The 25,765-nt window shown below is 38.5% G+C and overlaps 1 protein-coding gene across 1 annotated transcript; it reads left to right on the top strand.

Annotated features, from left to right (window-relative positions):
• Nucleotides 1–50: 50 nt before the first annotated feature.
• Nucleotides 51–9,741, top strand: supt7l (SPT7 like, STAGA complex subunit gamma). The gene is made up of 5 exons (XM_057859167.1): nucleotides 51–159; nucleotides 3,406–3,869; nucleotides 5,412–5,736; nucleotides 6,555–6,792; nucleotides 7,361–9,741. Exons 2-5 carry the CDS (start codon nucleotides 3,445–3,447, stop codon nucleotides 7,657–7,659), a joined length of 1,287 nt encoding a protein of 428 aa, XP_057715150.1. The 5' UTR covers nucleotides 51–159; nucleotides 3,406–3,444; the 3' UTR covers nucleotides 7,660–9,741.
• The last annotated feature ends 16,024 nt before the right edge of the window (nucleotides 9,742–25,765 follow it).

Consider the following 25,765-nt stretch of genomic DNA (forward strand, 5'->3'; position numbering starts at 1 on the left):
TTACTATCATACATTATAATAGCAGAACTGTTATTTTATCAAATGTTTCACCGGAATGTTTTTGAAGAAGAAGAGAAAGACATTTCCTGTTCAACATTTCAAATAACGACTAAACTAATTGGTTCTATGTATATGCACTAGCAAATCTTTCTTTTAAAGGTGAGAACCAATTTGTATATTTGTTCTGTAACATTAGCAGACAGATTTCTGTGCATTTAATATCCATGCACGTAGCTTTGTCGCTTCCCAATGCATCGAAATGCTTTACTTTTAAAATGCAATGGAGGAACCCATTTCTGTCATTCCGTTAAGGTTGTCAAAATTATCTAAATATCAAAACTGAAATGTATCTGGGTACGATATTTGATTACAAAAGTATCAATAATCAGTTATTTTGTTATTTTTGCACGACCAAAGGTCACCAGAATTTTTAAAATGTATTTTGCACTACTCTAGATGTAATGATATTTTTGCGTTTTCCTTGTTGACTCATTGGCTGCCATTGACAGCGTTACAAGTCTTGCTGCAGCAAATGAACAAATGATTAGATGTCTACTAGTGATAAGAGCTTAATTTAGTTTTAAGAGCCACACGATTGGACGCTTATCATCGATTATGGAGTCAGACATTTTAGTATCGTTCTGTATGGCAATTAAATCATTTTAAAATTTAATATCGTTAGTTTTTAAATTTATAAGATCTACACAAAACATCAAGTTGAATAAAATTTGTGCTTTTACTCAATGATCCCCACCACTGAACGGTGTGAAGTGGGCCTTTTTTTTTGCACAGACTGGCAATGTGTGGCAGAAAATTACAGTAAATATAAAATAACACGACGAGACTAAATACGAACATTAAGTGTAGAGAAATGTAACTCACCATACACTGAATCCACCTATTAAGTGTAGAGAAATGTAACTCACCATACACTGAATCCACCTTTTTTATTTTTTATTTTATTTATTTATTTTTTTATAACAGCAACTTCTCATAAAACTTGACTGCAAATATTTTTGATTGCAGGCATAATGAGTTCTTCACCAAAGGTTTCTTGGCTTAAGCAATACAGTTCACCATGTGGCATGATGCTCTCAGTGCATTTGCTTTTGTAACCTGGTTTGCTAGCTTTTAGCCACATATTATGCAGAATTGACTTGTTTGTAGGTAGTGGTGCAACGATTAATTGATTAACTCGAGAAATTTGATTAGAAAAAAAAAGACTCAAATTTTGCTGCTTCAAGTATTCGTTTAATTAAAGTGGCATTGTATTGGTTTGTTTTGAAAGTGTTTGCATTTGCGTTTATTGGTTTGAATGGATACACTAGTATACAATAGACATGTGCCGATTACCGGTTTCACGGTTCACTGTGGTGTGAAAACGTCGCGGTTTCAAAACCACTAAAATTTTCCGGCATACCTTAGTACGGTATTCGCTATTTTTCATGTGCCAAAATGCAGCCGAAGTGGCTTGGTGCGGCAGCGCTCACCCCTTCCCGTTTGTTGCCGTGAGTGTCAGTGACGCTATTCTGCTAAATAGCCAGCAAACCCAAATACAAATCCTCCAAACACAAGGCGTACTTTTCTTCAATTTATTGAGCTCTCAAATCGTGGTGAAATATACAAATGAATACATTTAAAACGTTGTACAATTGTATTTTTCCACGTGTGATTAGGTTCAACAGGATAGCAGTAGCACCATTAAAAAGTTCGCCAAAAACAAAACACACATTTTCTTTTCAAATTCAATATACAAACTAACTAAAACTTACAAAGACGAATGTTAGCCTAGGCTAAGCTGGGAGAGCAGCTTCGTTGTGGTTTTATGTCTCACAGCCGCTGAGAGAGCGAGACAAGCTTGAATGAAGGGGGGCAAGAAAAAGAATCGCGTCAAAGATCGCTAATTGAGAAAGGAGGTCTCACTCCTCACTTTTTTTTTTTTAATTAGATGAAATCTTTCCTCAACAATATTTACATTTTAACATTTATAAAACTAACTTATACATTTTTAACTAACTTATTAACTTATGAATTCTTTGTTCTTTTTAACAGAAAGGCATGGCATCATGTAGACTAGAGTTGAAAAAGGTGGCTGAAAATGGCAAAACTTCACTTGAGCTTCCCCCCTCAAAAAAGTCATACAGTATATATTTTTAATTTTATTTAGAAGTCTTTTTACTTTTTATAGCAATTATTTTGTTCTTACTCTAATGTTGAGCAACTTGAGCTGTGGCTGTGGGTATAGTCTAGGTTCTATTTATTTTAATTTTATATAAAATATTTGTTATTTTGTGTTATTTATTTTCACATTATATTCATGTTACAATTTACAAATATGTTTTGAAAAAAAATCCTGTTCAATGGAATTTTTCTTTTTTTTTTTTTAAACCCATACATCTCAAAATTTTGGAGCCATAATTGCAATACCGTGATACCGCGGTATTTTTGCTCACGGTTATCGTACCGTGAAAATCTCATACCGGCACATGCCTAGTATACACTAGTGAATATGACATAACTCATTTCACATGGCTGAATCCAGCTGCTCCCTGTTAAGACCAACATAAGTTTTTGTTTGAACTAATGCTTTTTTAATGCATTCGTAATTTAGTTTATAGGTATATTTAGTGTTTTTTTTTTTTTTTTTTTTTGTGGGAATATGTGTTCAAACCATTTGTTGAGAGCATTGTAAAAAAACAAAAAACAAAAAAACTTTAGCATTTTATCGCATTCAAGCTAGCGGAGTTTAGGTATATAAGTTAGCCAGTTGTTTCTTTTGTTGTACTGATACTCAGTTATTTATTTTTTATACCATTTTAGGCTCAGCTCAGGTATTTTCATTTTTTTATGTTCCTTATCCGATTATTCGAACTAACTAGTTCATTGGTTAAACACCTACTAAAATAATCAATAGCAGCAGCCCTAGATGTAGGCTTCTCTTGTGGCTTAGCAGGTGGCCTTTTCTCCGTAAAAAAGCTGTCCAAAGACGTTGCCGCCCGCTGCACACAGCCAACAGCAGCTAACACTACTGTTCACATTGACTAATGCTGGGCTGCTATAGGTGTGCAAACACCCCAGTACTGGCAGCCAACTATGAGAGGGCGACGTACACGAATCTCGACTCGGATTAGTCAAAAGGCAGATTGCAGTCATTAACAAATTATTCATTATTTCTCTGCGGTTCGGTAGCTAATGCGCCACAGATCGGTAACTGTCCCAGGCCTGGTGATTGGGGATCCCTGCTTTAACTCATTTGCTGACACTGACCACAAAAGACATCTGTTCATTTGAATTGAGAGAGATGGCAGAGAAAGAATGAATGAAGAATTTTGCTATCCTACTTCAGTCAGTAGTTGTCAATTTACTAACCACGGTGATATCTCTTTGCTTCTTGTGCCTTCGTAGTACCCAATCCCATCAGTATTTTGTCTCTGATTGCCCATCATGATGCGTTACTGGGGCGAGATTCCTGGGCCTGCAGGGCCTCCTGCTAGTCGTGGATCCTTTGATTTGCTCCAGCGTGAGTTTCGATCGGTGGAGATGCAGGATCCACCTTTACATCAGCCGTCGGCCCAGCGTCCGCGCCCCACCACTATGCTGGATATCCCGTCGGAGCCTTGCAGTCTCACTATTCACACGGTCCAGCTTTGTCAGCACGTCCGCCGCCTCCGTGGTCTTCTAGCAGCAGCTCAGGGGCAGGGTCCGACATCTTCAGAGGTTAGTGTAAAGCTGGAGGAGGTGGACACAAACCTGCCACTGCGCCCTCCGACCCCACCTCCCATACCCGATGACTTGCTACCACTTGACTGCAAAGATCCTCGGCAACCCTTTCAGCTCCGCCACAGCGATCCTGAAAGTGACTTCTATAAGTAAGTTCATCTGTTCGCGTGAACAAGCAAAAGCTGTGGTAAACCTAATAACCCTTTGAGTTGGGTAACATTTTATCACTGAAAGATATGCATTCCCAGCCAGTTCACCCAGTTTAAATGAATCTTATCAATAGCAGGCAATGAGTTAATATAAGCAAATATTTTAATCACAGATCATTAATAAACTAATCTCTCAAAGAGAAACTGAAATTCTTCTTAACATTTTTGTTGCAAACCAAATAAATAACCAGATGGCACATGTGCAGACATTAAGGGTGTAACGGTACATGTATTTGTATTGAACCGTTTCGGTACGTGGTGCTCGGTTCGGAACAGAGGCGTACCGAACGAGTTTCTGACGTAATGTAACCCTTACTTTTCGAGGCTGTGTGTCGATCGGGTTACAGTTTCTTTGTGTAGATTATATTTACTCCGTGTTCTCTACTATAATGAGGACCAACACAGTAGGACAGTATAACCCAGAAATGTCAACAGCGCGACAACGTGGCCGCCGTAAGAACGCAGTGAAACGCGGGCGTTAAAGTCAATCTGCCAATGCACACCAGTCGCAGTGCGGCCGCGTGTTAGACGCGTCCCAGAAGCGACGCACGCGAAAAGAACGGCAGAGTTTATTATTTGATGCGGACGCGGCCTTCCTGCGGCAATACTACTTGCTAGTCACTCGTGTAAAAATACGGTGGATCCGGTCGATTTTCAAACTAATATGCAATCGTAACCCACTTTTGAACATTTGTAAAATATAAACACATAATAACAAAATAACAGCCCATTTAAATAAAATAAATTGAAATGAGCTAAAACACCTGTAATTAAATAATAAGAATAATACACATATCCTGCTTACACAGTTTAATTTATTAATGTCTGTGTGGCGCTTTCACTTGAGAAAATCCACCAATAAAGCTTTTGAAAACCGTTCATAAAAAAAAAAAGTGATTCATTGAGGCATTTCATTTGTAAAATACATGTTAAAATCTTTGTCATTGGGATTGCTATTCTCTTTAGCACAGGACTTCTTTTTTCTTCTTTCTTTCAGAAGGAAAGCTGACCAATACGCGGGGTCTGAAAGGCAAATTGTTGTTGGATTATCTTTAGGTACCCGCTACTTTTTGAGCAGAATTCTAGCTTTGTATAGGCTAATGTTCCTATTGTTGAAAGCACAAAGGTGTGTAATAAACAACTAGCAGATTTATATTTTGCATTTTGTTTTCTTACTATGCCGAAAGTGAACCAAACCGTGACCTCAAAACCAAGGTACGTACCGAACCGAGATTTTTGTGTACCATTACACCCCTAGCAGACATGCGAAGGGGGATATCAGGGTTAAGCAGGAACGCGAACAGTTCTCAAGGGTAATCAGGAAGTAGACTAGTGTCTCTCCAAACAACTATGCCATTTTTACATGTCCGTATTGGGATTTGAACCCAGCCTAGAACCCAAGTCATTACAGATGAACAAATGTTTAAGAACAGTCTGCTGTGTCCCTTCACTTTCGTACTAAATGGATTCTCCCATTAACAGGGGTAGAGGGGAGCCAGTCACAGAGCTGAGTTGGCCCTCCTGCAGACAACTCCTCTATCAGTCTGTAGCCACCATCTTGGCCCATGCAGGCTTTGAGACAGCCCAGGAGAGCGTGCTAGAAACTTTGACCGACTTGGTGCATGAGCACTACCTACGTCTTACCCGCCTCCTGCGGGTAGCTGTGGACAGGGAGGCCCGACTGGGGGCCAGTCCCTTTCCTGATGTGATAGAGCAGGTGTTCCATGAAGTGGGCATTGGTAGTGTGCTCGCCCTGCAGCGGTTTTGGCAAGTGCGCATCAAGGATTATCACAGCTACATGTTACAGGTGAAGGAAGGAAAATGCTGAAAGGCTGAAGAACTGTGGCGTTTTAAACAATGTAAAATTACATATTATGCAAAATGTGTTCTGTAAGGTGCTCTTTACTGCAGTTTTTTTTTTTTTTTTTTTGATGAAAGATCAATTTTTATTTTTTTATAAACTATTCAACCTTTTAAATTATAAGATGAGAAACATATTTCACAAAAGGGAAGGCTGCACTTTAACACCAAGCCTTCAAAAGACACTTGCCAATTCAAATCTCTACATGTGGGACCTGCATTGACTCTTTGCCAATTTACTAATACCATTTAGTATATATATATTATTAATTATTGTTTTTGTTTTTTAGGTCCTTAATACACCATTACCTGTATGCCAAATTTAGCACTTGGCTATGATTAAAGTGGTCAGGAAATAATCATACTGTACATAAAGAGGGCATATGGTAAATAAATTGTGTTCACTATATGCTCCACAGACAAAGATCTGCATAATAATCGACAAGTTAATGAAGTGTTTTTATTGCCTTGTCTCAACTTTATAGCGATGATGGGTCATCATTGTAGGAAAAGCTACTCTATAGGTATTTTAATGAAATCACATCACAGACATGTTATTAATACACTTGGGAACAATTTCAAATTATGACAACAAATGAATATTACAGTACAGTATTTCTTAGTTAAAAGTTAACATGTTTTTTTAATTGTAAGCAAACAATTAACCACTTGGAATTGTGGCCCAGAAAGTCCCCGTTTTTCTGTATTTCCTTGTTTAACATTTTTAACGACTGACGAAGTCTAAAATAGATTTTGCTCTTCCAGGTCAGTAATGATCTGTCAGAAGAATACGAAAGGTTGGTGAATCCTGAAAAGGCTCTTGAGGATTCAAAGCCCCCCAGGATCAAGGAGGAGCCCATGAGTGACATTTCCTTCCCTGTTAGTGAGGAGCCAGAGGCCGACCTAGCGTCTGGGGACCAAGCCTTACCCATGGGGGTTCTCGGGGCTCATGGTGAGAGGCTGTCTACAGGCCTGGATGCCGACCATTCTCCTCACACATCAAGTGAGTCTTAATTTTTCACATATGCATGAAAGATTCAGGTTCGGTTTTGTTCGGTGTGCAGGCTCTCTAGAAAAAAAGGGGGGGGGGGGGACCTAATTGGCAAAGACACTCATGGAGCTTGCTATGAAATGACTTTTTCCTCATTTCCTTCTTTCACTAGATCAACATACTACATTACGTGCTGTAGATTGAACACATTTCATGGTCTGCTTATGATTTCAATAATATGTTTTTTTTTTTTTTTTTTTTTTTTTTAAACATAATCTGCACTACAGATTCAGGGATCTGTATATTCAACAATTCAGTACCTCCAAATTTGTTTGGCATGTTTCATTTGAGAACGGATTTACACTAAAAATGACACAATTCTACATCCAAGGAAAAAAGTACCCTTATAATCAGGTTTTATCATACACATCAGAATCACTGCTATAATTATTGATTCCTGTTGACTCTTGTGCATTTGTTTAAATTGATGTACTTTTTAGTAATCACTGGGCCCTAAGTAGGTGCTTATCTCTTTATTTTTGGGCTGGCATTCTAATGCTTTCTCCTTTGTTATTTCAAGGTGGTGGCATTGCCACCAACTCACCTTTGTGGCCACAAGTAAAAATGGAACCACACGATAATGATGAAGTCCAAGGTGCCGCGCATCATTCAAATCCACATCACCATCACCACTTAGGCGGGGATGTGTTTGAGGAAGGGGGCCCAATGTCGACCATAAGCGAGTCGGGAGGCGCCATGGCACCCTCTCCTGCTGGTGCCGCATCAGATGGAAGTTACGCCTCACATTCGCCAGACTCCCTGATGAGCACGTCACCAGTCTTCAACCAAAGACCCAGGAAGCGAGCGAAAAAGATGTGAGGATGTCTTATGTAAAGCAAATTCCAAAAATGTTAGGACACTACTCAAATTGTGAATAAAAACTAAATGCAAAATATGTGGAATTGCCAAATTTAAATACTTTATTCAAAACAGAGTTAAGCATATCCACCTCATTCAATTCCACGTTTATTCACAATTTGCAATTACTGTATAGTGTCCCAAATTTTTGGAATTCGGTTTGTATGATGGACAGTAGAACAAAATATTCACAGACTATTTTTGTTTTGAATATTTTATGAACGATTTGTAAAGTAAATGCACATTGATTCATACATCTGTTTTTTGTTATTTTTTCCCCTGCATTTTGTCATCAATTCGGTGCAATTAAGCTCCAGCCAATCCCATCTGATTTTGGGGAGATATAGGATAGATCTTGGATTAATTGCCATTCAATTGTAGGGCAATATCTAATGTTGCTATATTTTTTTTTTGTCAACGTTTTACACAACTACTATTGAGGTATTTAGCTATTAAGGTATTACCAATATTGTATTTGTAGTTTACATGCAATATGGGAGAGAACATTGGCAATTAAAGCTTCTGTGACAGCATAAAAAAAATCTTAAATAGCATTATTATGTGAATTAGAATCATTTTGACGACATGACGAGAAATTAGTCTTTTAATCTGCCATTTAGCCCCGCCTGTCATTATAGCGCTCTAGCGTACCCGGCTGGATGATGACGTTGGCAGGGTCACGATTTCATCTGATTTAGAATTCAGCCCATTGTGGGGGAAGATTCAGAACGACGAAAATACAACAGAGAGCAGAAAAATGTTATGATTGTTTCAATATCTCTACTCCAATATTTTTACAGGATATTCTTTTTAAGTATTTTTCCCCAATTTCTAAATAAATGGTATGGTCGTGACAAATAACCGTCTTGTGCTAAATGGAATATGAAATATTAAAATTGTATTTATTCAGTACGACAGGGCTAAATTAATGCATAATGGTCAAAACTACCGACTTCTTCCTCTTCCGAACGATGTTTTATGCCACCGGCGTTTTGTCCGGCTTTTGTAATTTCCCTGCCCCGGCTTCGGCGAAGGAGGAAAGAGCCTAAACAAAACAGGAGGCGTGACAGCTAGCCGACATGCTAACCCGAACCGAGCAGCTTTTCCAAGTGTTATTCTCGACTCTTGAAAACGAAAAATCACACAAAACTACCCCGACTCATGTCTCACACGGCGGTGGGGTTGATTGTCTTCACCGATCGGCCAGTCTCCGGCGGCGAGCAGGTTTCGGCTCGTCGTTCTGCTGCGGCCACGGCAGGCTGGCACTGCTCGTCGCCTGGAATGAACGGCGAAAATAGCCCATTCTCGGTGGACAAACCGGCCGACGTCGGAGCTGGCGGCTGCTCGTGGTCAAGCCAAGTATAGTGGTCTACTGGCGTCCACGTAGAGGACCGAGGGGGTGGAAGTGATCATGGTGTATGACAAGCCGCTGGTCGTCGGCCGAGTGGCCTTCTCGGGGGACAAGGAGCATTGTCACCCACAAAATGCAAGCCATATTAAAACGTGTGCTATGATCCCAGTATTTGACACAATACAAAACACGTAGTTTTCTCACTTCCTCTTCGGTCTAATGGTCCCACAGTTCTCGGACTTGTTTTGGCCATTCTCCGCGGTGAACGGGAACTTTTTGAAACCCCAAAAGGGCTACATGCCCCTCCCTGGTGCTGCAACAAAAGCCTGCAGCACATTGGGCTGGCGTGATGTGAAAAATAAACGAATTAATCTGTAAAATTAGCTGAATCCGCAGTCCATCTGCATGCTAAATAGCAATGGATAACAATGTATTGTCAGATGGTGACCCGGCTGACGTCAAATCCACTTTCTTCCTCAAGCCAGAAAGTCACTAATTGTCATGGCGCGGGATTAAAAAGATTTGAATAAATAGATTGATTGCTTCCACACACACCCAAGCGGTCCATTTCATTCAGGGGCATAAAGAACCGCGTGGAACATGAAATATACATGCTTTTTGCTGTTGTAGGCACTTTAAGTGTTAATGCATTTGTAGTGAAGTCATTGTTAAACATTTTAAAAATTATGAAAACTAGACTAGATTTATGTGTTGTTGTTGTTTTTTGTGTGTGTGTGTGTGTGTGTGTGTGTGGGGGGGGGGTTATTACAAATTAATATACAGTACCTGGAAAATGAAAAGTATTTTTTAAATAACCATTTTCATAACTCAGTTAAATGGTCTCTTTCAATTTTCTATCTAATCTGCACAGCCAGGTACAAAAATCCTCGTGAGCGTGTTCCTGCATATTCAACTCCTCATTCCTTCTTCCAAGTAGGCCACAAAAACGCAATCCACTAGGGGCAGCAGCATTTACGCTTCACACACCTATCAACCTTAAGCCGTTCTGCTAAATTAGCATCTGTTCCAGTAAAGCTGACAGAAACGCCAGCAGGAGGTGCCGTTTGCTTGTGCACATTATGAAGACAACATGCATGCAACCATAATGGCCAAGTAATTGCTTAATTTTTCCTGCTCAATGAGCTGATATATTCAAATCCACGGGCAGTTTGGTGCGCATGTTCTGAGCTGGAGAAATGCTTATAGCCAGGTTTATACTAGGGTCTAATTAAGTTCTTTGATGGCCAAGTCATGGTTGTCTGCCCACCCCTTAAAAAAAGTGATCTATTCTCCACTGTTCCTCGAGGCAATATAGTGGCTTGGTGAAGAGTAGTTAGTGTGCACAGTACTGTATCAAGGAAGCTTACTGCTTTGCTTAATGGTGTCTTTTTTCCCAGACAGAATTTAAAGTTTCTGATGTGTAATAGTGGAGGAAAAAATGTAAATAAAGCTGGTACAAATATAACCAATCAAATTTCAGTATCTCAGATTGCCCACTCTTCCTCGTGACCTCATTAATACTCTCACATACTCACATGCTCCTGTGCTTGAGTCTATCAGTGTAAATGTACATGGGTATAAGTGATGTCACAAAATGGCTGCATTCATGAGTTGCTATGACGTCCCTGGCTGTTAACTGTTTTATTTTGAGAAGCCAACAGTCAGCTGATCCTCGCCTCTGCCAGCTGGCTGCTTCCCCTCACACTGTGACGTAAGCTGATCGACGCCGGACGGACAGACATTGTCGCCGCAGCTGATTGGCCATGAAGAAAGGGCGCCAAGCTTGAAAAGTCTGACGCAGTCAACTGACAGTTGAGGTGGCATTCACAGCATATATGCCACGGTCCTCCTCCCCAGCTGTTTGCTCGCCATCCATCTACTTGTGCATTTGATCGCTAGTTGGTTACACTCCTGCTTTTTCGGTGAGGTCTTTTGTGTTTATTTGTTTTTGGATCGTTTTTGTTCACCACTGTAAATAAGAGCACTGAAGCAGTAGGGGTAAGCTGCCATTTTTGTTCAACCCGTTTTCTCCTGTTGTGTAAGAAGCCAGGGTAGTGGCTGTCTTTTTGTTATTTCCTTTTTACGATCAGGGTTTAGTTAGCGGGTGTTCTTACCCTGAAGCTGCACTTCTCTGTATTCGGTATATTCTGTTCATTGCGAGTTAGACTTGTGTAAATAAATTGTGCCACTTGTGAATTTGTGTGGCTCATTTTATGTTACGCCCTTAGCGAGCCGTCTGTGGGACGTAACAGCTGCGTTATGTTTTGTGTTAAGCATAATTTGCACCAACTTTAAGCAACCTTATTTCACAGTAAGTTCATTTACACTAGTTGTTGTTTGTCCCTTTAAGCATAGATATCTCACTGTGTAGATTCTCAAACGTGTAATATTTATGGTTCCAGAGCCTAACTGAGGGGGCATAATGTCAGGAAAATGTCATCAAAAATATTTGGAGACACGTGGTCAAGTGTCTCAAAACCTTTGACCGTGAGTGTATGTATATGTCAATGAGCTTGGCTGTTTTTTGCAATAGATGAAATTAAGCAGGGTTGATCTTTTTTTGTGTTTCTCGAGGTAGCACTGCTTCTAATGTGGCCTTAGCGGTTATAATTTTATTGTATTTTAGTTTGATTGATACCGCATCAGCCTCTTTGTGCTACCATACCAATCTCGTTTCTCCAATAGGGCCCTTAGAATTTATCCTCAACAGCAGGGAAGTGGCCCTCGGTGAAGTCAGCATTTTTTTGCCTTTTAACGACCAGTCAAAATTAATAGCGTACAGCACAAATACTATTTTTGGATCCATCGCCATCGAAATGCGGAAGTGGGTCATTATACACACGCCCACGCATACAATCAGTTATATTTCTGCTTGTTTTCTCCGGTAATCTTTAAAAAATAAACATGCCGATCAAACACTGCTGATATGGAACTTGTAGAAACGACTGTAGACAGTATGATATATAAAGGATGTTTTCTTCATACGTTTCCTAAAACCAAAAACTCGGAGGAAAAAATGTGAAGAATGGATCAACTTGCGCGGACGTCCAAAAGACCAGTTTAACGCCAGCAAGGTGAAGCCATTTCATATGCAGTAAACATTATGTTGGGGGCCATGGTCTTTCAGAGGACGAAGGGGTAAGCCATTTTGATATTTTTACTTACTTTTTAGCATGGCGTTTTGCCGTGCTGGATCTGTCTGACAATGAATGACCTGAAAGAAATTTAAAATGGTATCTGACTGCCACTGTGACCTTTTCTGTTGTAAACAAAAACAACTTTAGTAAGGGGGAAGTGTAAATAAATTATAGAATTAAGGTTTGTTATTAATGAAAAGATTAAAAGTGTTCCTTGGCTATCACCGAGTAGGATTCACGATCGCTACACAAAAATAGCAATGTAAATTGCGCCCAAGAGATGTAAGACAACCAGAGGATATAATATATTAGAAAGACGGGGCATATGGTGGTAAAGGATAAATTGTTGAAACAGGAGAATGTCATTGTCAGTGGAGTAAGAAAAGGTGTCGATAAAAAAGCTAAGGCTAAGCTTAGGTCGGCTTGGCTCTTTTTTCCGTCTTTTTCAGCCCTCAAGACTCTCGCCATCTCTTTAACTGAACATGTGTATGTTCTTCCACATCATTAACAGTGAATGCGGCACCAGGGACATCATTTTCAGAGAGAATTGGTAGGTTTAGCTCAGTAAACATCTCGTTCTTACACTATTTCCATTCATTTACTATTGGGGACAAACGGGAGGTTGACCCGCCTAGCCACAATTGCTAACGTCATGAATATTTATGAGCAAAAGTGACGTGTTGCTTGCGGTACGCCATTGGATGTCTAGCGCCGTCAATGGTTGACCATGATTTAATACACCGTTCCCATGATAAAATTTGCCACTTCCGGTCCGCCATGTTTGTTGGAACAACGCTCGCTACTACGGGCATTAACAACTGCAACGAAACTTAGGACTTATAAATGACTTACTTCAGGAATTGCAACGTGCCCTGATGCACGTACCTGATGCACATGACCTAAACACAAACGCGTTTAGGCTCAAGGCGTCCTCTTAACTCTTGTGTGCTGAATAACCTTTGCGTACCTCCTCTTTCACCTTAAAAAAAAAAAAAAAAAATGAAATGTTGGTTTTGTTCCTAAGGGTTGCTACACACATTTACGCATATTTTGATTTTTTTTTTTTCTTCTACATTTTATCAAAGTTTTCACCAGTGTTCACCTGGCTGTTGAGTTTGGTGAGTTTTGAAGCCATCTGAGGGGGTCAAAGTAGGGCTCAAAGCGTCGGCGGGACAAAGAATGACTGCTAGGGGGCTCTACATAGTGTATTTTGAATTTGTCTTTACACGGTATCAAAGATTGCACCTGTCTTGATCTGCCTGCCAATTTTGGTGCATTTTGAAGCATTCTAATGGGGTCAAATTGAGCTCAAAGGGGCTGCGTAACAAAGAATTAATAATAATAAAACCAAGGAACCACAATAGGTTACCTAAAAATAAACATTGTCATCTGCATGTCCTTACTGTTCAGTTATGTGTTCTAAGTCAAATCAAATCAAATCAATTTACATCTGGCATCCTGGTAACCCCACAGGTAGTGAGAATGCTCTCTGTACAATGTTGACTCGGCACCCCTCATCCTTAGTTCACCTATTTTCCACTAGATGGCACTGTTGTGTCGCACACACACGTCAACAGCTTCCACGGAGGTTTTAATGCCAATGCAGTGATACCAATTACCAAACATCTGATTCATCCAGAATGTTAACAAATGGCATAATTTCGCAATACAAAGTCCCAAAACACTTGCTATCACTGATATTTTATTAATGTAGAGCATTACACTACATCACCCTGGAATGGTCATGCTGCTTAAATGCCTAAAAAAGATGAAACTGGAAAAAGATCCCATTAAATGTTGGAAATTAGAGAAAAAATAAGCTATAGAGAGGATGTCATACTTACCCTGCAAGCTATTATTTTTTTCCTACTGTTACACACTATAGGCCTATATTGAATGGTAGGATAAATGAAATAAAATGACTGGAGTTTGACAGATTTAATATGTATTCCACCCTAAAGTCCTAGGTTTGATCAGCATGCAGTTGATTTTGCAGAAGACACACCCTGGGATTATGTAGCTCTCTCTAATTGTCAGTCACATCAGTCAGCCGATCTGATTTCGATTTACAGTACTGTATTCCCATCTCTAGTGTTGCTGCACTATGGTGGTGTAGCTCATTAGGCCGTGCTGTGCCTGCATACAACTGGCAGTACTGCACTTGCATTTTCTTCTCTATAATGCTTCAATTGATGTGACTGAGGGCAATATGTTCACATGAAGCACTGAAAGCATTTCATGTGATGTATTGATATAGTGGAGGAGTCCCTGGTCTCTCACTGCTAACTTTCAATCTGTTGTATTTTGCCCTTCATCGTCTACAATTCAAAACATTAATGACTTTGCCATAATAACAGGAAATGAGTCATCGTGGCTTCAAATTGTGTGCTAGCTTCATACAGTTTGATGTACTATGTCTCATTGTGTGATTGCAATGCTGGGGGAAGCTCTAAAAAAGAAACACATCCCAGAATGTCTCTAGGTTTCTCAACCTTCTACTCATCATAAAAAAAAAACACTTTTTTTGTTTTTTCCTTCTCTCTTTATTTTTGAGTCTGACATAGAATGGTGAGCCGCTGCCTTTGTCATACTGCAGTTGTGCGACTGCCACCCAGTTGAGTTGTTGGTGTCAAGTTTGTTGACTGGAGCTGGATGACACCATTCTATCCCATCTGCTGTTTGTTGCCACGTTTTCTAAAGCTGTCAAAACACTTTGAGACATTCCAAAATGGAATGGAAAAATAGAATACAGCAAATGGTTCAGATTGATGAGAATGTGCCTGGAAGTAGAAATGCTTACTCCTATTTTTAAATCATGTTTTTTTTTTTTTTTTTGCACTTCAAGGTGATAGGCAATTTATGTCGAAGGAGCTATATAAGCCATGCTATATTTAGATTGTATATACCAGTATGACGGTATAACAGTATACTAGTATATACACAGTGAGGAGCAGAAGTATTTGCACCTCTTGGGATTTTGCAAGTTCACCCACTTAGAAAATTAGTACAGGTCCGAAATTTCAATCATAGACCCATTTCCTCTTATTGAGACATAATCTATATCCGGAACTCACATTGTATGATTTTTTTTTGACCTGAAGAGAGCAGGATGCACAGTTTTAAAGGCTACTGTCAGTACAAGACTACGATGCAAAGGTTTAAAATCATGCATTGCTCAGAAGGTTCCCCTGTTGAAGCCACTACATGTGAAGGCCCGTCTGAAGTTTGCCAGGGACTATCTGAATGATGCAGAGGGGTCATGAGAGAAAGTCATGTGGTCAGATGAGACCAAAGTACAACTTTTTGGTGCAGCCTTTACTAATCGTGTGTGGAGGGAAAAGAAGGATGAGTACAATCCTAAGAACACCATCCCCACTTTGAAGTATAAGGGTGGAAACCTCATGCTTTGGGGCTTCCTTTCGGCAAAGGGGACAGGATGACTGTACTGTATAAAGCAGATGATGAATGGTGAAATGTATCATCAGATTTTGAGCCACAACCTCCTTCCCTCAGTCAGGGACTTGAAGACCATTTCCAACATGACAATGATCTGAAGCACACAGCCAAGCTGAACAAAGAGTGGCTGCGTAAAAGGCATATCAAGGTTCTGGAGTGGCCTAACCAGTCTCCAGACCGCAAACTAGAGGAGAAAATCTTTAGATGGAGCTGAAACTTAATGTTTCTCAACGACATATTCGAAACCTGACAGATATAGAGAAGATTTGTGTGGAGGAATGGGCCAAAATCCCTGTTTACAGAAGTGAAAACCTGGTGAAGAACTCCAGAAAGCATCTGACCTCTGTAATTTCAAACAAAGGCTTATGCACTAAATATTAGCACTGATTTTCTCCAGGGTACAAATACTTATGAACCCCTGTAAATTACAAATAAATTATTGAAAAATTATAAATGTGATTTTTTTTTTTTACTATAAATGGAAATGCATCTATGATTGAAATTTCAGACCTCTACCTACAGTATTTCTAAGTAGGTGAACTTGCAAAATCACAAGGAGTGCAAATACTTCTGCTCCTCTCTGTATAGAGTATATATGGCGGAAAACACCCAAGTGACTTGAAGTTCCACTCTGAGACCCCCAATTTGGCCAAATTTCAGAATTGTCCTGTATGCATGTGTTATACATCATTGGAAAGCTTAAAATCTCAATTTTTTGGGGGACGAAAAATTTTGAAAAGGAGGGCATTTAAAAAAAAAAAAAAAATTAAACAGCAAAGCCCTAACTGGAGGTGAGAGCATGAGAGAGCATAATTAAAGACACCATGATTTTAATGAGATTTTATCGCGTACTTACCTCTTTTCGTTCCAAAAACTCCATGTAGTATGTATTACCGAGTGTCAAGACACAGCTGTGAATGGCCACAGCCGGATTTTGGCGGGGATTTTATGGGTGAAACATATAACAAGGGTCGCGATGCAGAAATTGCAGACATCAAGGAGTGATCGAGAGTTTCTTTTTCATATATTTACCCTTTTAAACGATTGTGTTTTTTTTTTTTTCCAATTTTTATTTGTTTGGATCGATTATTTATCACCTAAAATATTGGGGGAAATGAGACAGTAACAAAAAATACAATTAAATGACAGTTATGAGGTAGATATCTGTGTCTTATTTACAGACACAATTTTTTTCATTGTGACGTAATTTGTTTAAAAGTTTAAAATATGTGAGTGAATAATTTTTTAAAGTCGTTTTTTTTTTAACTAAATATTAGAAATCAGCTAATGATTCTAAGCTAAAAATGACAGACATTTTGAATAATAAATATAATTAGTTACCTTCTATTTATGGCTGGGTTGAAACAAAAGCGATTGCGTGATGTCTGTAAACAGGGGTCTCCAGGGTAAAACGGAAAAATCATAAATAGTTTGGGGGCTTAATGCGCCATGAATCTGTTGGCAGCATGTAGTCATATTGCTCTATCAAACACAACAGTTCTTTTGGATCAAAATACAGCAGTTTATTTTAAAGAGGGGTGCAAGAGCAGAAACAGCTTTTTCAGCCTTGTTTGTGTTTTGTGGCATAAATTAGCAATTTCCCGATCACGTATTTTTGCATGTGAGTCCAAATCACCGAATTTTGAGGATTTGCCGCTGCAGGGTAGTGATCTTATACCTCAGAAATGTATTTAGGAGGGGGGGAAAGTTTTTTTACTCTAACCTGAACAAACAAACAAAAAAACATACTCTGAAGGATCCTTCGTACAACAGTGGTTTCAAAAAATTCCTTTTTAAAAAAAAAAAAAAAAAAAAAATCAGTTTTACAGTACAAAATAAGATTGAAAACACATGATGTTTATATATTTTGTTTTACATAAAAGTTGGTCATCCAACATAATAAATTAAGCAATATTGATTGTGATTCACTTGACTATTTTGCTGTCACTGTGCATTTATTCTTTGTTTGATGAAGTTTTTTTTTTTTCAGTTGTGTAACTAGAGAGACAGAGAGAGCGAGTATATGCCAACAGTATGCATCAAGCACACAAAATAAAGTGTGCCTGTGATGCCCTTTTTCTTCATAGTGACTCGTCTCCCCGGCTTGAAAAATATATTCTCCTTGTTAATTACGGTCACAGACACACTCATAAACAGGCAACAAAGCAATAAAAGGAGCATGACAAATGTTTTAATCTTTGTTTTGATGTTGTTCTCTTTTCAGTCCTGAATTTTAGCTGTTTTCTGTTAATCTGGATCCATTTTGTTAAAAGAAACTCTTTTCAACAACTTATGTATCTTAATGCCTCCGCTTTCTTGACATACGCATGCATGTTGAAACCTCAGCATTTGATCAATTTACACTTTCATTAGGCGTTTAAGTCAATATATTTGATTTATATTGCATTGCTTTTAGTGCTAAATCCTACTAAATTAGATCAGAGAAAAGCTTTCATTTGCTTGGTTGCAACAATGTCGGATGTTGTTTTGCACATTCTAATATGTGATAGTCGATGCAGTATGTAGAGGTGTTACTGTTTTTCTGGAATATAATGTAGCGGCTCTGTCTGTGGTGTACGTTGGAATAACGAATAATATTTCTTGCTTGGTGGACCTCTTTTTCAAAGCTGATCTATTTGAATCGTATTTTGGTTTGCAGCATAATTGTCTCAACATGTTTAAGTGGATTCATTTCTATTCTGTTATTTTCTAACAGCCTAGCAGTGTTGAAAGCAAACGACTGATGCTAGAATTATGGCGTTGTCACCACGAAGCCAATATTGCAGCATGAATGAATGCCTGTTAACTCGAGTCACTCTGGTTAAATAGCACTTCTTGTTGTGCTACATTTTTATAAAGGTCAATTAACGGCGTTAGTGCTCAGCTCATTTTTGAATTTGCCAAATTGATTCTAGTCATTAATTCGATTTGATTTTGTTGACACTGCCTGCATACTTGTAAACAGCTTGATATCATAGGCTGTTTTTGACAAATGGCGTTAAAATTAGCGAAGGGAGTCATGTTGATCCATTAAATAATTGTATCTGGGATTCATGCATTTGATTTGTTGTATGTGTGCAATGTAGTCTGCCAGTGAGATTCTCTAGTGTGCTCTCATAGTTAAATTTGGAACATATTCATACTTTGTGTTTGTAATAATACTTGATACTGAGAATTAATCAAGTCCTATCGTACAACAGCTTTTGCTGGGAGCTGAAGCGCATTCTGGCTGACTTTGACTGAAAGGCAGACTATATATTCAGTACAGTATATCCTGGACTGGACATCAGTCAATCAAAAGGCACATGTTGAGACAGGCAACCTGTCACAGTCACACTGTCACCGAGCTGGATCAATTACATGCTATGTGTTAGTCATACTTGATCCACTGTAGATAAAAGGGTTAGGGTTATAAATGTAATAGAAATAGTGTATATCATTTCTGCATAACAAGGGCTCGATACACAATTCACACTAGTTCCAAGACCATATGCCATTTACTGTACATCACATCAAGTAGCTAAACTGCTCATTCTTGCAAATTCTTAATGAATTTATCATTTTACACAGCAAATTCGAATTACTTTGTAAAAACACATATATGTATAGTTTGACCTTTAGGTGAAAGGAATTGTATTGTTCACAAAAACAAACATAAAAAATCATAGAAAAAGTACATTAGAAGAGTTCAGACGAGTTTTCCTGACTGTAGTCTTCAAATGGCTTCACTATCCAAATTATTCAATTAATTCTTCTTTTAAAATGTGCTAGCAAAGATAATGTTATGCTGCCAGAGAGGGAGGAGAGAATGAAATTAACCTCAGCTCCCCGAGCCTTTGACACTTGTAGTGTATAATGATTTTCTATTAAAACCCTGTCTCTCTTTTAATGAATTCTGTCATTTGGCATAGAATGTTTATTTTTTTATTTTTTTACTTGTCTTCAGGTGAACCTCCAAATGAAAGACGAGCCAAAATTGATTGTTAGGAACAACCAATTAGGCTTTTATAACAATTTTGAGCAAATACAATGGATGTGCATATAGACCCTACCCACCGACGTCACAAAATCACGTGCTCGCTGTATGGTTCCGCCCCCTTGTCCGTCATTTTGTGTCTGTATTATCAATGGTCTCAATTGATCGAGCAATTTATAATGCATTTCATGGAAGACCCGGTGCTTTCGGATGCCGTAAACTCACTTGATGCGTTGCATAAAAGGCGTTATGTGGAAAAGCTTCAGTTTATCCATTCGCCAGATCCATATTTGATGCCTAAATCGATGTTTTTCGACCCGCTGTCTCTGCCGTATTTGCCTGACATCTGCTAGCTACCCTGATATGTACAACTATCTAGTCCACACAAAATCAGCCTATTCTCACGAAAGTTTGAAAAACTTTAAGAGCTTGGAGGCTTATAAATACTTCGTTGCTGGTTGGGTGAAACAGGTCCTCGTCCACAAAAATTCGGCAGGAATCTATCTTGTGCTTGGAAAGGTGAGTTACGAAATTTTCAATTCAAAATCTTTTGTTATTGCTAACATCCACTGTCAGGTCTAATGTATTTCATGTCGTTTGTCAATGGAGTTAGGGCTTTTAATGTTTATATGGTTTAGCGATAGCACTCTCACTACATACATACGTGTATGTTGTCGGCGATTAGCCTAGCAATGATCTTAATTGTGGTTGTCAGCCCAAAACCCTCTAAATATATATTAAATGCATCTTACCAGATATAAAATGACTACTACATAATCTGTTGTAATCGTTTGGAGCCCAGTTTTCTTGTCGAATTGCAGCAGCCTGTCTCTCGGAATCCGGTAGAACTTCAAGTCTCTCCGTCTTCTCCGTCTATCTTCTCTGTTATTGCAACCGACCGCCACACACGCCTTCACCATTTTGATTATTAATGTTAACGAGCAGAAAAACACGTCGTAAATAGGAGGAATGTACGTAGCCGTAACAGGTAAACATGATGTGTTGACGGACAAATGGGCGGCACCAGTCAGGAGGAAGGAGTTGTGACGTCACGTGGGTAGGGTCTATACCGTATTGGCCCGAATATAAGACTGTGTTTTTTGCATTGAAATAAGACTGAAAAAGTGGAGGTGGTCTTATATTCGCAGTCTAGACATTATACCCATTCACGATGCTAGATGTCGCCATATATCATTGAAGCGATGTTCTGTCATGACGGATCTCAGCTACTGTCAAGTTTAACCAGTTTGCATTATTTTATTGCAGTGTTTTCCTTATTCAGATTTGTTTCAAGACTACAGTTACAGTTAGACTTCACTTTGATGGTTAATGCAGTTATCGCAATTTTGTTGTTTTATCACAATAGATTGGTTTATTTACATTTCAAAAACCAGAGGCCATTCATTTACGAATGTGATTGCACTTAAGTTTACATATTAAAATGTTCAGATATTAAGATTTGAATGAGGCAAAATAACATGCTTTTTCTCTCAAATACAGTATATTGGTATTATCATTTGTTTCGTATGTACTGTAATTATTTTCTGTATAAAAATTAATTTGGTGTTCAAAAACTATTTTTTTTCAAACTTGAGTCTTGAAAAAGATGGGGTCGTCTTATAATCAGGGCCGTCTTATATTCAGGCCAATATATAGCTAGTCAAAAATAAATGTATCAAAAAAGTACTGTTGACCCAAACATTGTCACTTTCAAGGTGTATGACTGACTTAGAACTCAATTTTGATTTTTTCGTATTTCATGCTGCCATGCATATGTGCATGCATATAGCCTCAAAACTATATCATGATATTTCAAGGAAATTTGCGATGACAGTACTTATGACGATATGGGAACCAATATACTCTATATGTAATTGATGATTCTGTTTAATATCATTTTAGTTGCGAGGGCAGAGTAATTATATATATAGGTAACATGATATTAAAATATAAATCAACATAAAATAAATTTACATCATATATACTGAGTATATGTATATTATTATGTTAACTCGTGGATAGTGCCACTACCAAAAGGGCAGGGTAAATCATTTTTAAAAAATCAAGCATTTGAACGGGGCACCAATATGTTAGGTTTTATTCGGTCCGGTTACTGCTTTGCAACCAGCACAAATTTGATACCGGTTTTCAGTACCGAAGTCTAATCCTCACCAGCGGAATCACAGTGTGATTTGGAAATTCTACTCTGGCTGAGAGGAAATCTCTTCACCGGGTCATTAAGACTGCCCAGAGGATCATCGGCTATCTACACACAGCACTGCAGGAGAGAGCATCCAAACTCACAAGGCCTGCTTTTACAAAAAGCTTTTTCTCAGCACCTGTCAGAATCATCTCAAAAAGACAATCAGATGGGAAGGACATCTCATACCCCACACATCTTCTTCACAATAGGCAGCTAACTGCCTCCTGGGTCAAAAGTCATAACACATCAGTGATAAATGTGAATAGGAACCACTTACTGTAACTACTGCTAACTGGTGCAATTTTTACTGTAAATCAGCACAATTTATACTGTAAAAAAGTGCAGTTTATACTGTGAACAGGTGCAATTTATATTCTCAATAAGCTGAAGTGTGCAATAACTGGTGTAATTTATTTCTCCATGTACAATAACCCCAAAAAATAAACCTTGATTTTTATAAGAGTGCACTTCTATATGCTCATGTGCAGTGAAGTTGTGCAGTTCTATTCTATTCTATTCTATTCTATTCTATTCTATTCTATTCTATTCTATTCTATTCTATTCTATTCTATTCTATTCTATTCTATTCTATTCTTGTCCTGTCCTGTTCTGTGTTGTAAAACCCAAATAAATCACACAGTAACGATTATACAATTGAGCTGTAAATTGAAATCAATTGAAATCAATCATTAATAGTTTACTTAAGACTCTTATCTATAAAACAAGAATGTTAAAAAAAAAATTCTTTAGAAAAATTAGAAAATGTTCCTACAATTCTGAAATGACCAATAAGAGTGCGACAAGACTTCATACTTCACTATCACAAACGTGTGATTTACGTCGACATATGACTTTTTGCTGTGAAATGGAAGCTGGAACTTTCTTATACTAGCAGCAATGATTATTTTCTTGTTAACACTTTACAATATGGGTCCCTTAATTAATATTAGTTATTGCACTTTTAGACAATAATTAATATTTAAATAACATTATAATATTTCATATAATCCCTTATCTAACATAGTTACTATATTAATTAATGCTGGTCAATGCATAACCAGAGAGTACCTAAACTAATGGTTAAGTACAATTAAAACAATGAAAATAATGCAATACTTAACATTAATTCACAGATACATTAGTGCATTAATACACAATTATTAATGCATACTGGTCCGAGTAAGTGAATATATTCGTCCAATTGGGAAACATTGCTCTGTGAGTCATTGGGTGCTGCGAACCTAACTTTAGGTACGGTGTTATTTAACGTTAGTTACCAATTATTAATCTTAAAATCTGCATACAGGTGCCTCATAAGTATTACTTCACCATAGTTAACTATTAATGAATATTTCACACGGTATTTTATGCTCCTGAATGAAGGAGTTATGAAAGGGACCGCTTGGATGTGTGTGGAAGCGATCGATTTATATCTTCAATATTTTGAATCCCGCGGCAGCATTGCTTTATAGCATGCAGATGGACTGCGGAGTCATATGATTTTGCGGAATAATTTGTTTAGTTTTCGCATCACGCCAGCCAAATGTGCTGCAGAAAATTGTTGCTGCACCAGGGAGAGACGTGTGAGCCTTTTTGGGTTTCAAAAGGTTCCCATTCACCGTGGATATTGGCCAAAACAAGCCCTACTACTGTGGGACCATTGGACTTACGAGGAAGTGAGCAAACATCGTATTTTGTATGATGTCAAATACTGGGATCATGGCACATGCTTTAATACTGAGGTGGCTTGCATTTTGTGGCTGCTTGTCCAACGAGAATGCCACTCGGCCCACACCCCCCCTCAGTCCTTCGCGTGCCTGCCGGAAGAGCGCTATACTCGGCTAATTGCCCTCTTCGTGTACCTGGTGTTCTGTCAAATTTTAAACTCCATCAGTAATTGCAACTTTGTGTTAAAAATGGCCGCGAATACAGCGATCACAAAGTAAACACTACAAACTTTCTTTAAATAAAGGACTATTTACTTATGTTTGATCATGGACGGACATGTAGAAAAGTTCTCCTCAGACACATTCTGACATGTTAGCTGCACAACAACGGGAGCCGCTCTCTCACTGTCACAAAGCATTATTTTACGCCATATTCGTGTTGACCATGTAGTAGCTACGCGCTCCTCCAACGTCGGCCGGTTTGTCCTGTGGTCATTCTTCAGCTGCTTCCCAGGCCAACGAGCTCTCCTGCCCGCAGCAGGCGAAAGAGTCCGACGAGCTGTGACTTGCTCACCGCCGGGCGGGTTGCCGATTGGCAGAGACAATCGACAACCCTGCCGCCGTGTGACATAATCCTGGGTAGTTTTCTGTGATTTTTCGAAAGCCGAGAATATGAACTTGAAACATCGCTCGGTTCGGGTTAGCATTTCAGCTAGCTATCATGCCTCCTGGTTTGTTTACACTCTCCCAAGCAAGGGCAGGGAAATGACAGAAGCCGGACTGACTCCGGTGGCATAAAATATAGTTTGGGAGGTGCAGGAAGTGGACAGTTTTGGCCATTATGGAGTAATTTTGCCATCTTGCACTGAATAAATGCATTTTTAATATTTCATATACCATTCAGCACAAGACTGTTATTTGTCATGACCATACCATTTTTTTAGCAATTGGGGAAAAATACTTCAATAAAAAGAATATCCCATAAAAATATTGGAGAGACGGAAACAATGACATTTTGCGGCTCTCTTCGTCGCATTTTCGTCCTTCTCAATCATTTCCACTCAATAGGATTATTTCTAAATCAGAAGAAACCGTGACCCTGCCGACGTCATCCTCCTGTTGGGGACGCCAGAGCCCCATAATGGTAGGCGTGGCTAAACGGCAGATTAAAAGACAAATTTCTCGTCATCTGCGCTTTGCCAAATTGTTGTATATAGTCGAATCGTCTCAAAATATGACTCTAATTCACATAATAATGCTATTTAAGACTTTTTTTTATGCTGTCGTAGGCACTTTAACTAAGAAATTGTAAAAGCTTAAGTGCCTCCCCTTAACCATAATTATCCATTACTGAATGCTTTTTGGATCCTAATTGTAAAGTGGACCACGTGTAACCTTTGGGTAGCAAATAAACTGAACCATTAATAGTTCAAATGAATGACGGTGAAGCAATCACAATCAGAGACTTGTGCATATTTTATTGAAAACAAAACATTATTCGAGGTGACATCTTCAAGAGTTACATGCAAAAAAAAGCACTTTGGTACTTAACCATTAGCTACTGTCTGGTTATACATTAATTAATGTTAAGTGATGTATTTATTATTGTTAGATAAGGGCTAATATCAATTATATAATGTCACTTAAATATTAGTTACTGTCTAAAAATGTATTAATTAATGTTAATTAAGGGACCCTTATTGTAAGTGTTACCAATATTTTTTTTACTATTTCAATTAGGGGTGTGACATTATATCTAAATGGTGATATATTGTGATACTTTGTATGCCACAAGGTTATCGATATGCTCCTGCCAAGAATCGAGATATTGTTTTAAAAAGGTGTCGCCGTTTAAAAAAAACAAAAAAAAAAAACAAAAAAAACCCCAACAAGCTGCTACCAAAATCTTCCACCATAATAGCGTCTCAGTTACCTATAAGGCTGCATTGATGGTGCTCGACGCCCAATCAATTAGACTGGGAAGGTTTGTTCATTCGAAACCAGAGCATTTACAGTTATTCCGTCCGATTTTCAGGGCATTTACAGGTCACTTGCTCTTCATTTTAAGGCATTTACAGGTCATTTCCTGTTGAGTTTGAGTCACTGCTTATTGATTTGGGTGATTCCCAGGTCACTTCCTGTTCTGTAACTCAAAATAAACAGGAAATGACCCATAAAATACCCACAAATCAACAGGAAGTAACTGAAAATAAACAGGTAAATGACCTTAAATGGCCCAAAATTACCTCATTGCCTGGCATTGGCTGTCACTAATGG

Source organism: Corythoichthys intestinalis, chromosome 15 (assembly GCF_030265065.1).
Source record: "Corythoichthys intestinalis isolate RoL2023-P3 chromosome 15, ASM3026506v1, whole genome shotgun sequence".
NCBI classification, from domain to species: Eukaryota; Metazoa; Chordata; class Actinopteri; order Syngnathiformes; family Syngnathidae; genus Corythoichthys; species Corythoichthys intestinalis.

Coding starts and splice junctions, on each gene's coding strand:
- supt7l (XM_057859167.1), top strand. CDS start 3,445: ATGATGCGTTACTGGGGCGAGATTCCTGGGCCTGCAGGGCCTCCTGCT. Junction 5,737..6,554: donor ATCACAGCTACATGTTACAG/GTGAAGGAAGGA, acceptor TTGCTCTTCCAG/GTCAGTAATGATCTGTCAGA. Junction 6,793..7,360: donor CCATTCTCCTCACACATCAA/GTGAGTCTTAAT, acceptor TGTTATTTCAAG/GTGGTGGCATTGCCACCAAC.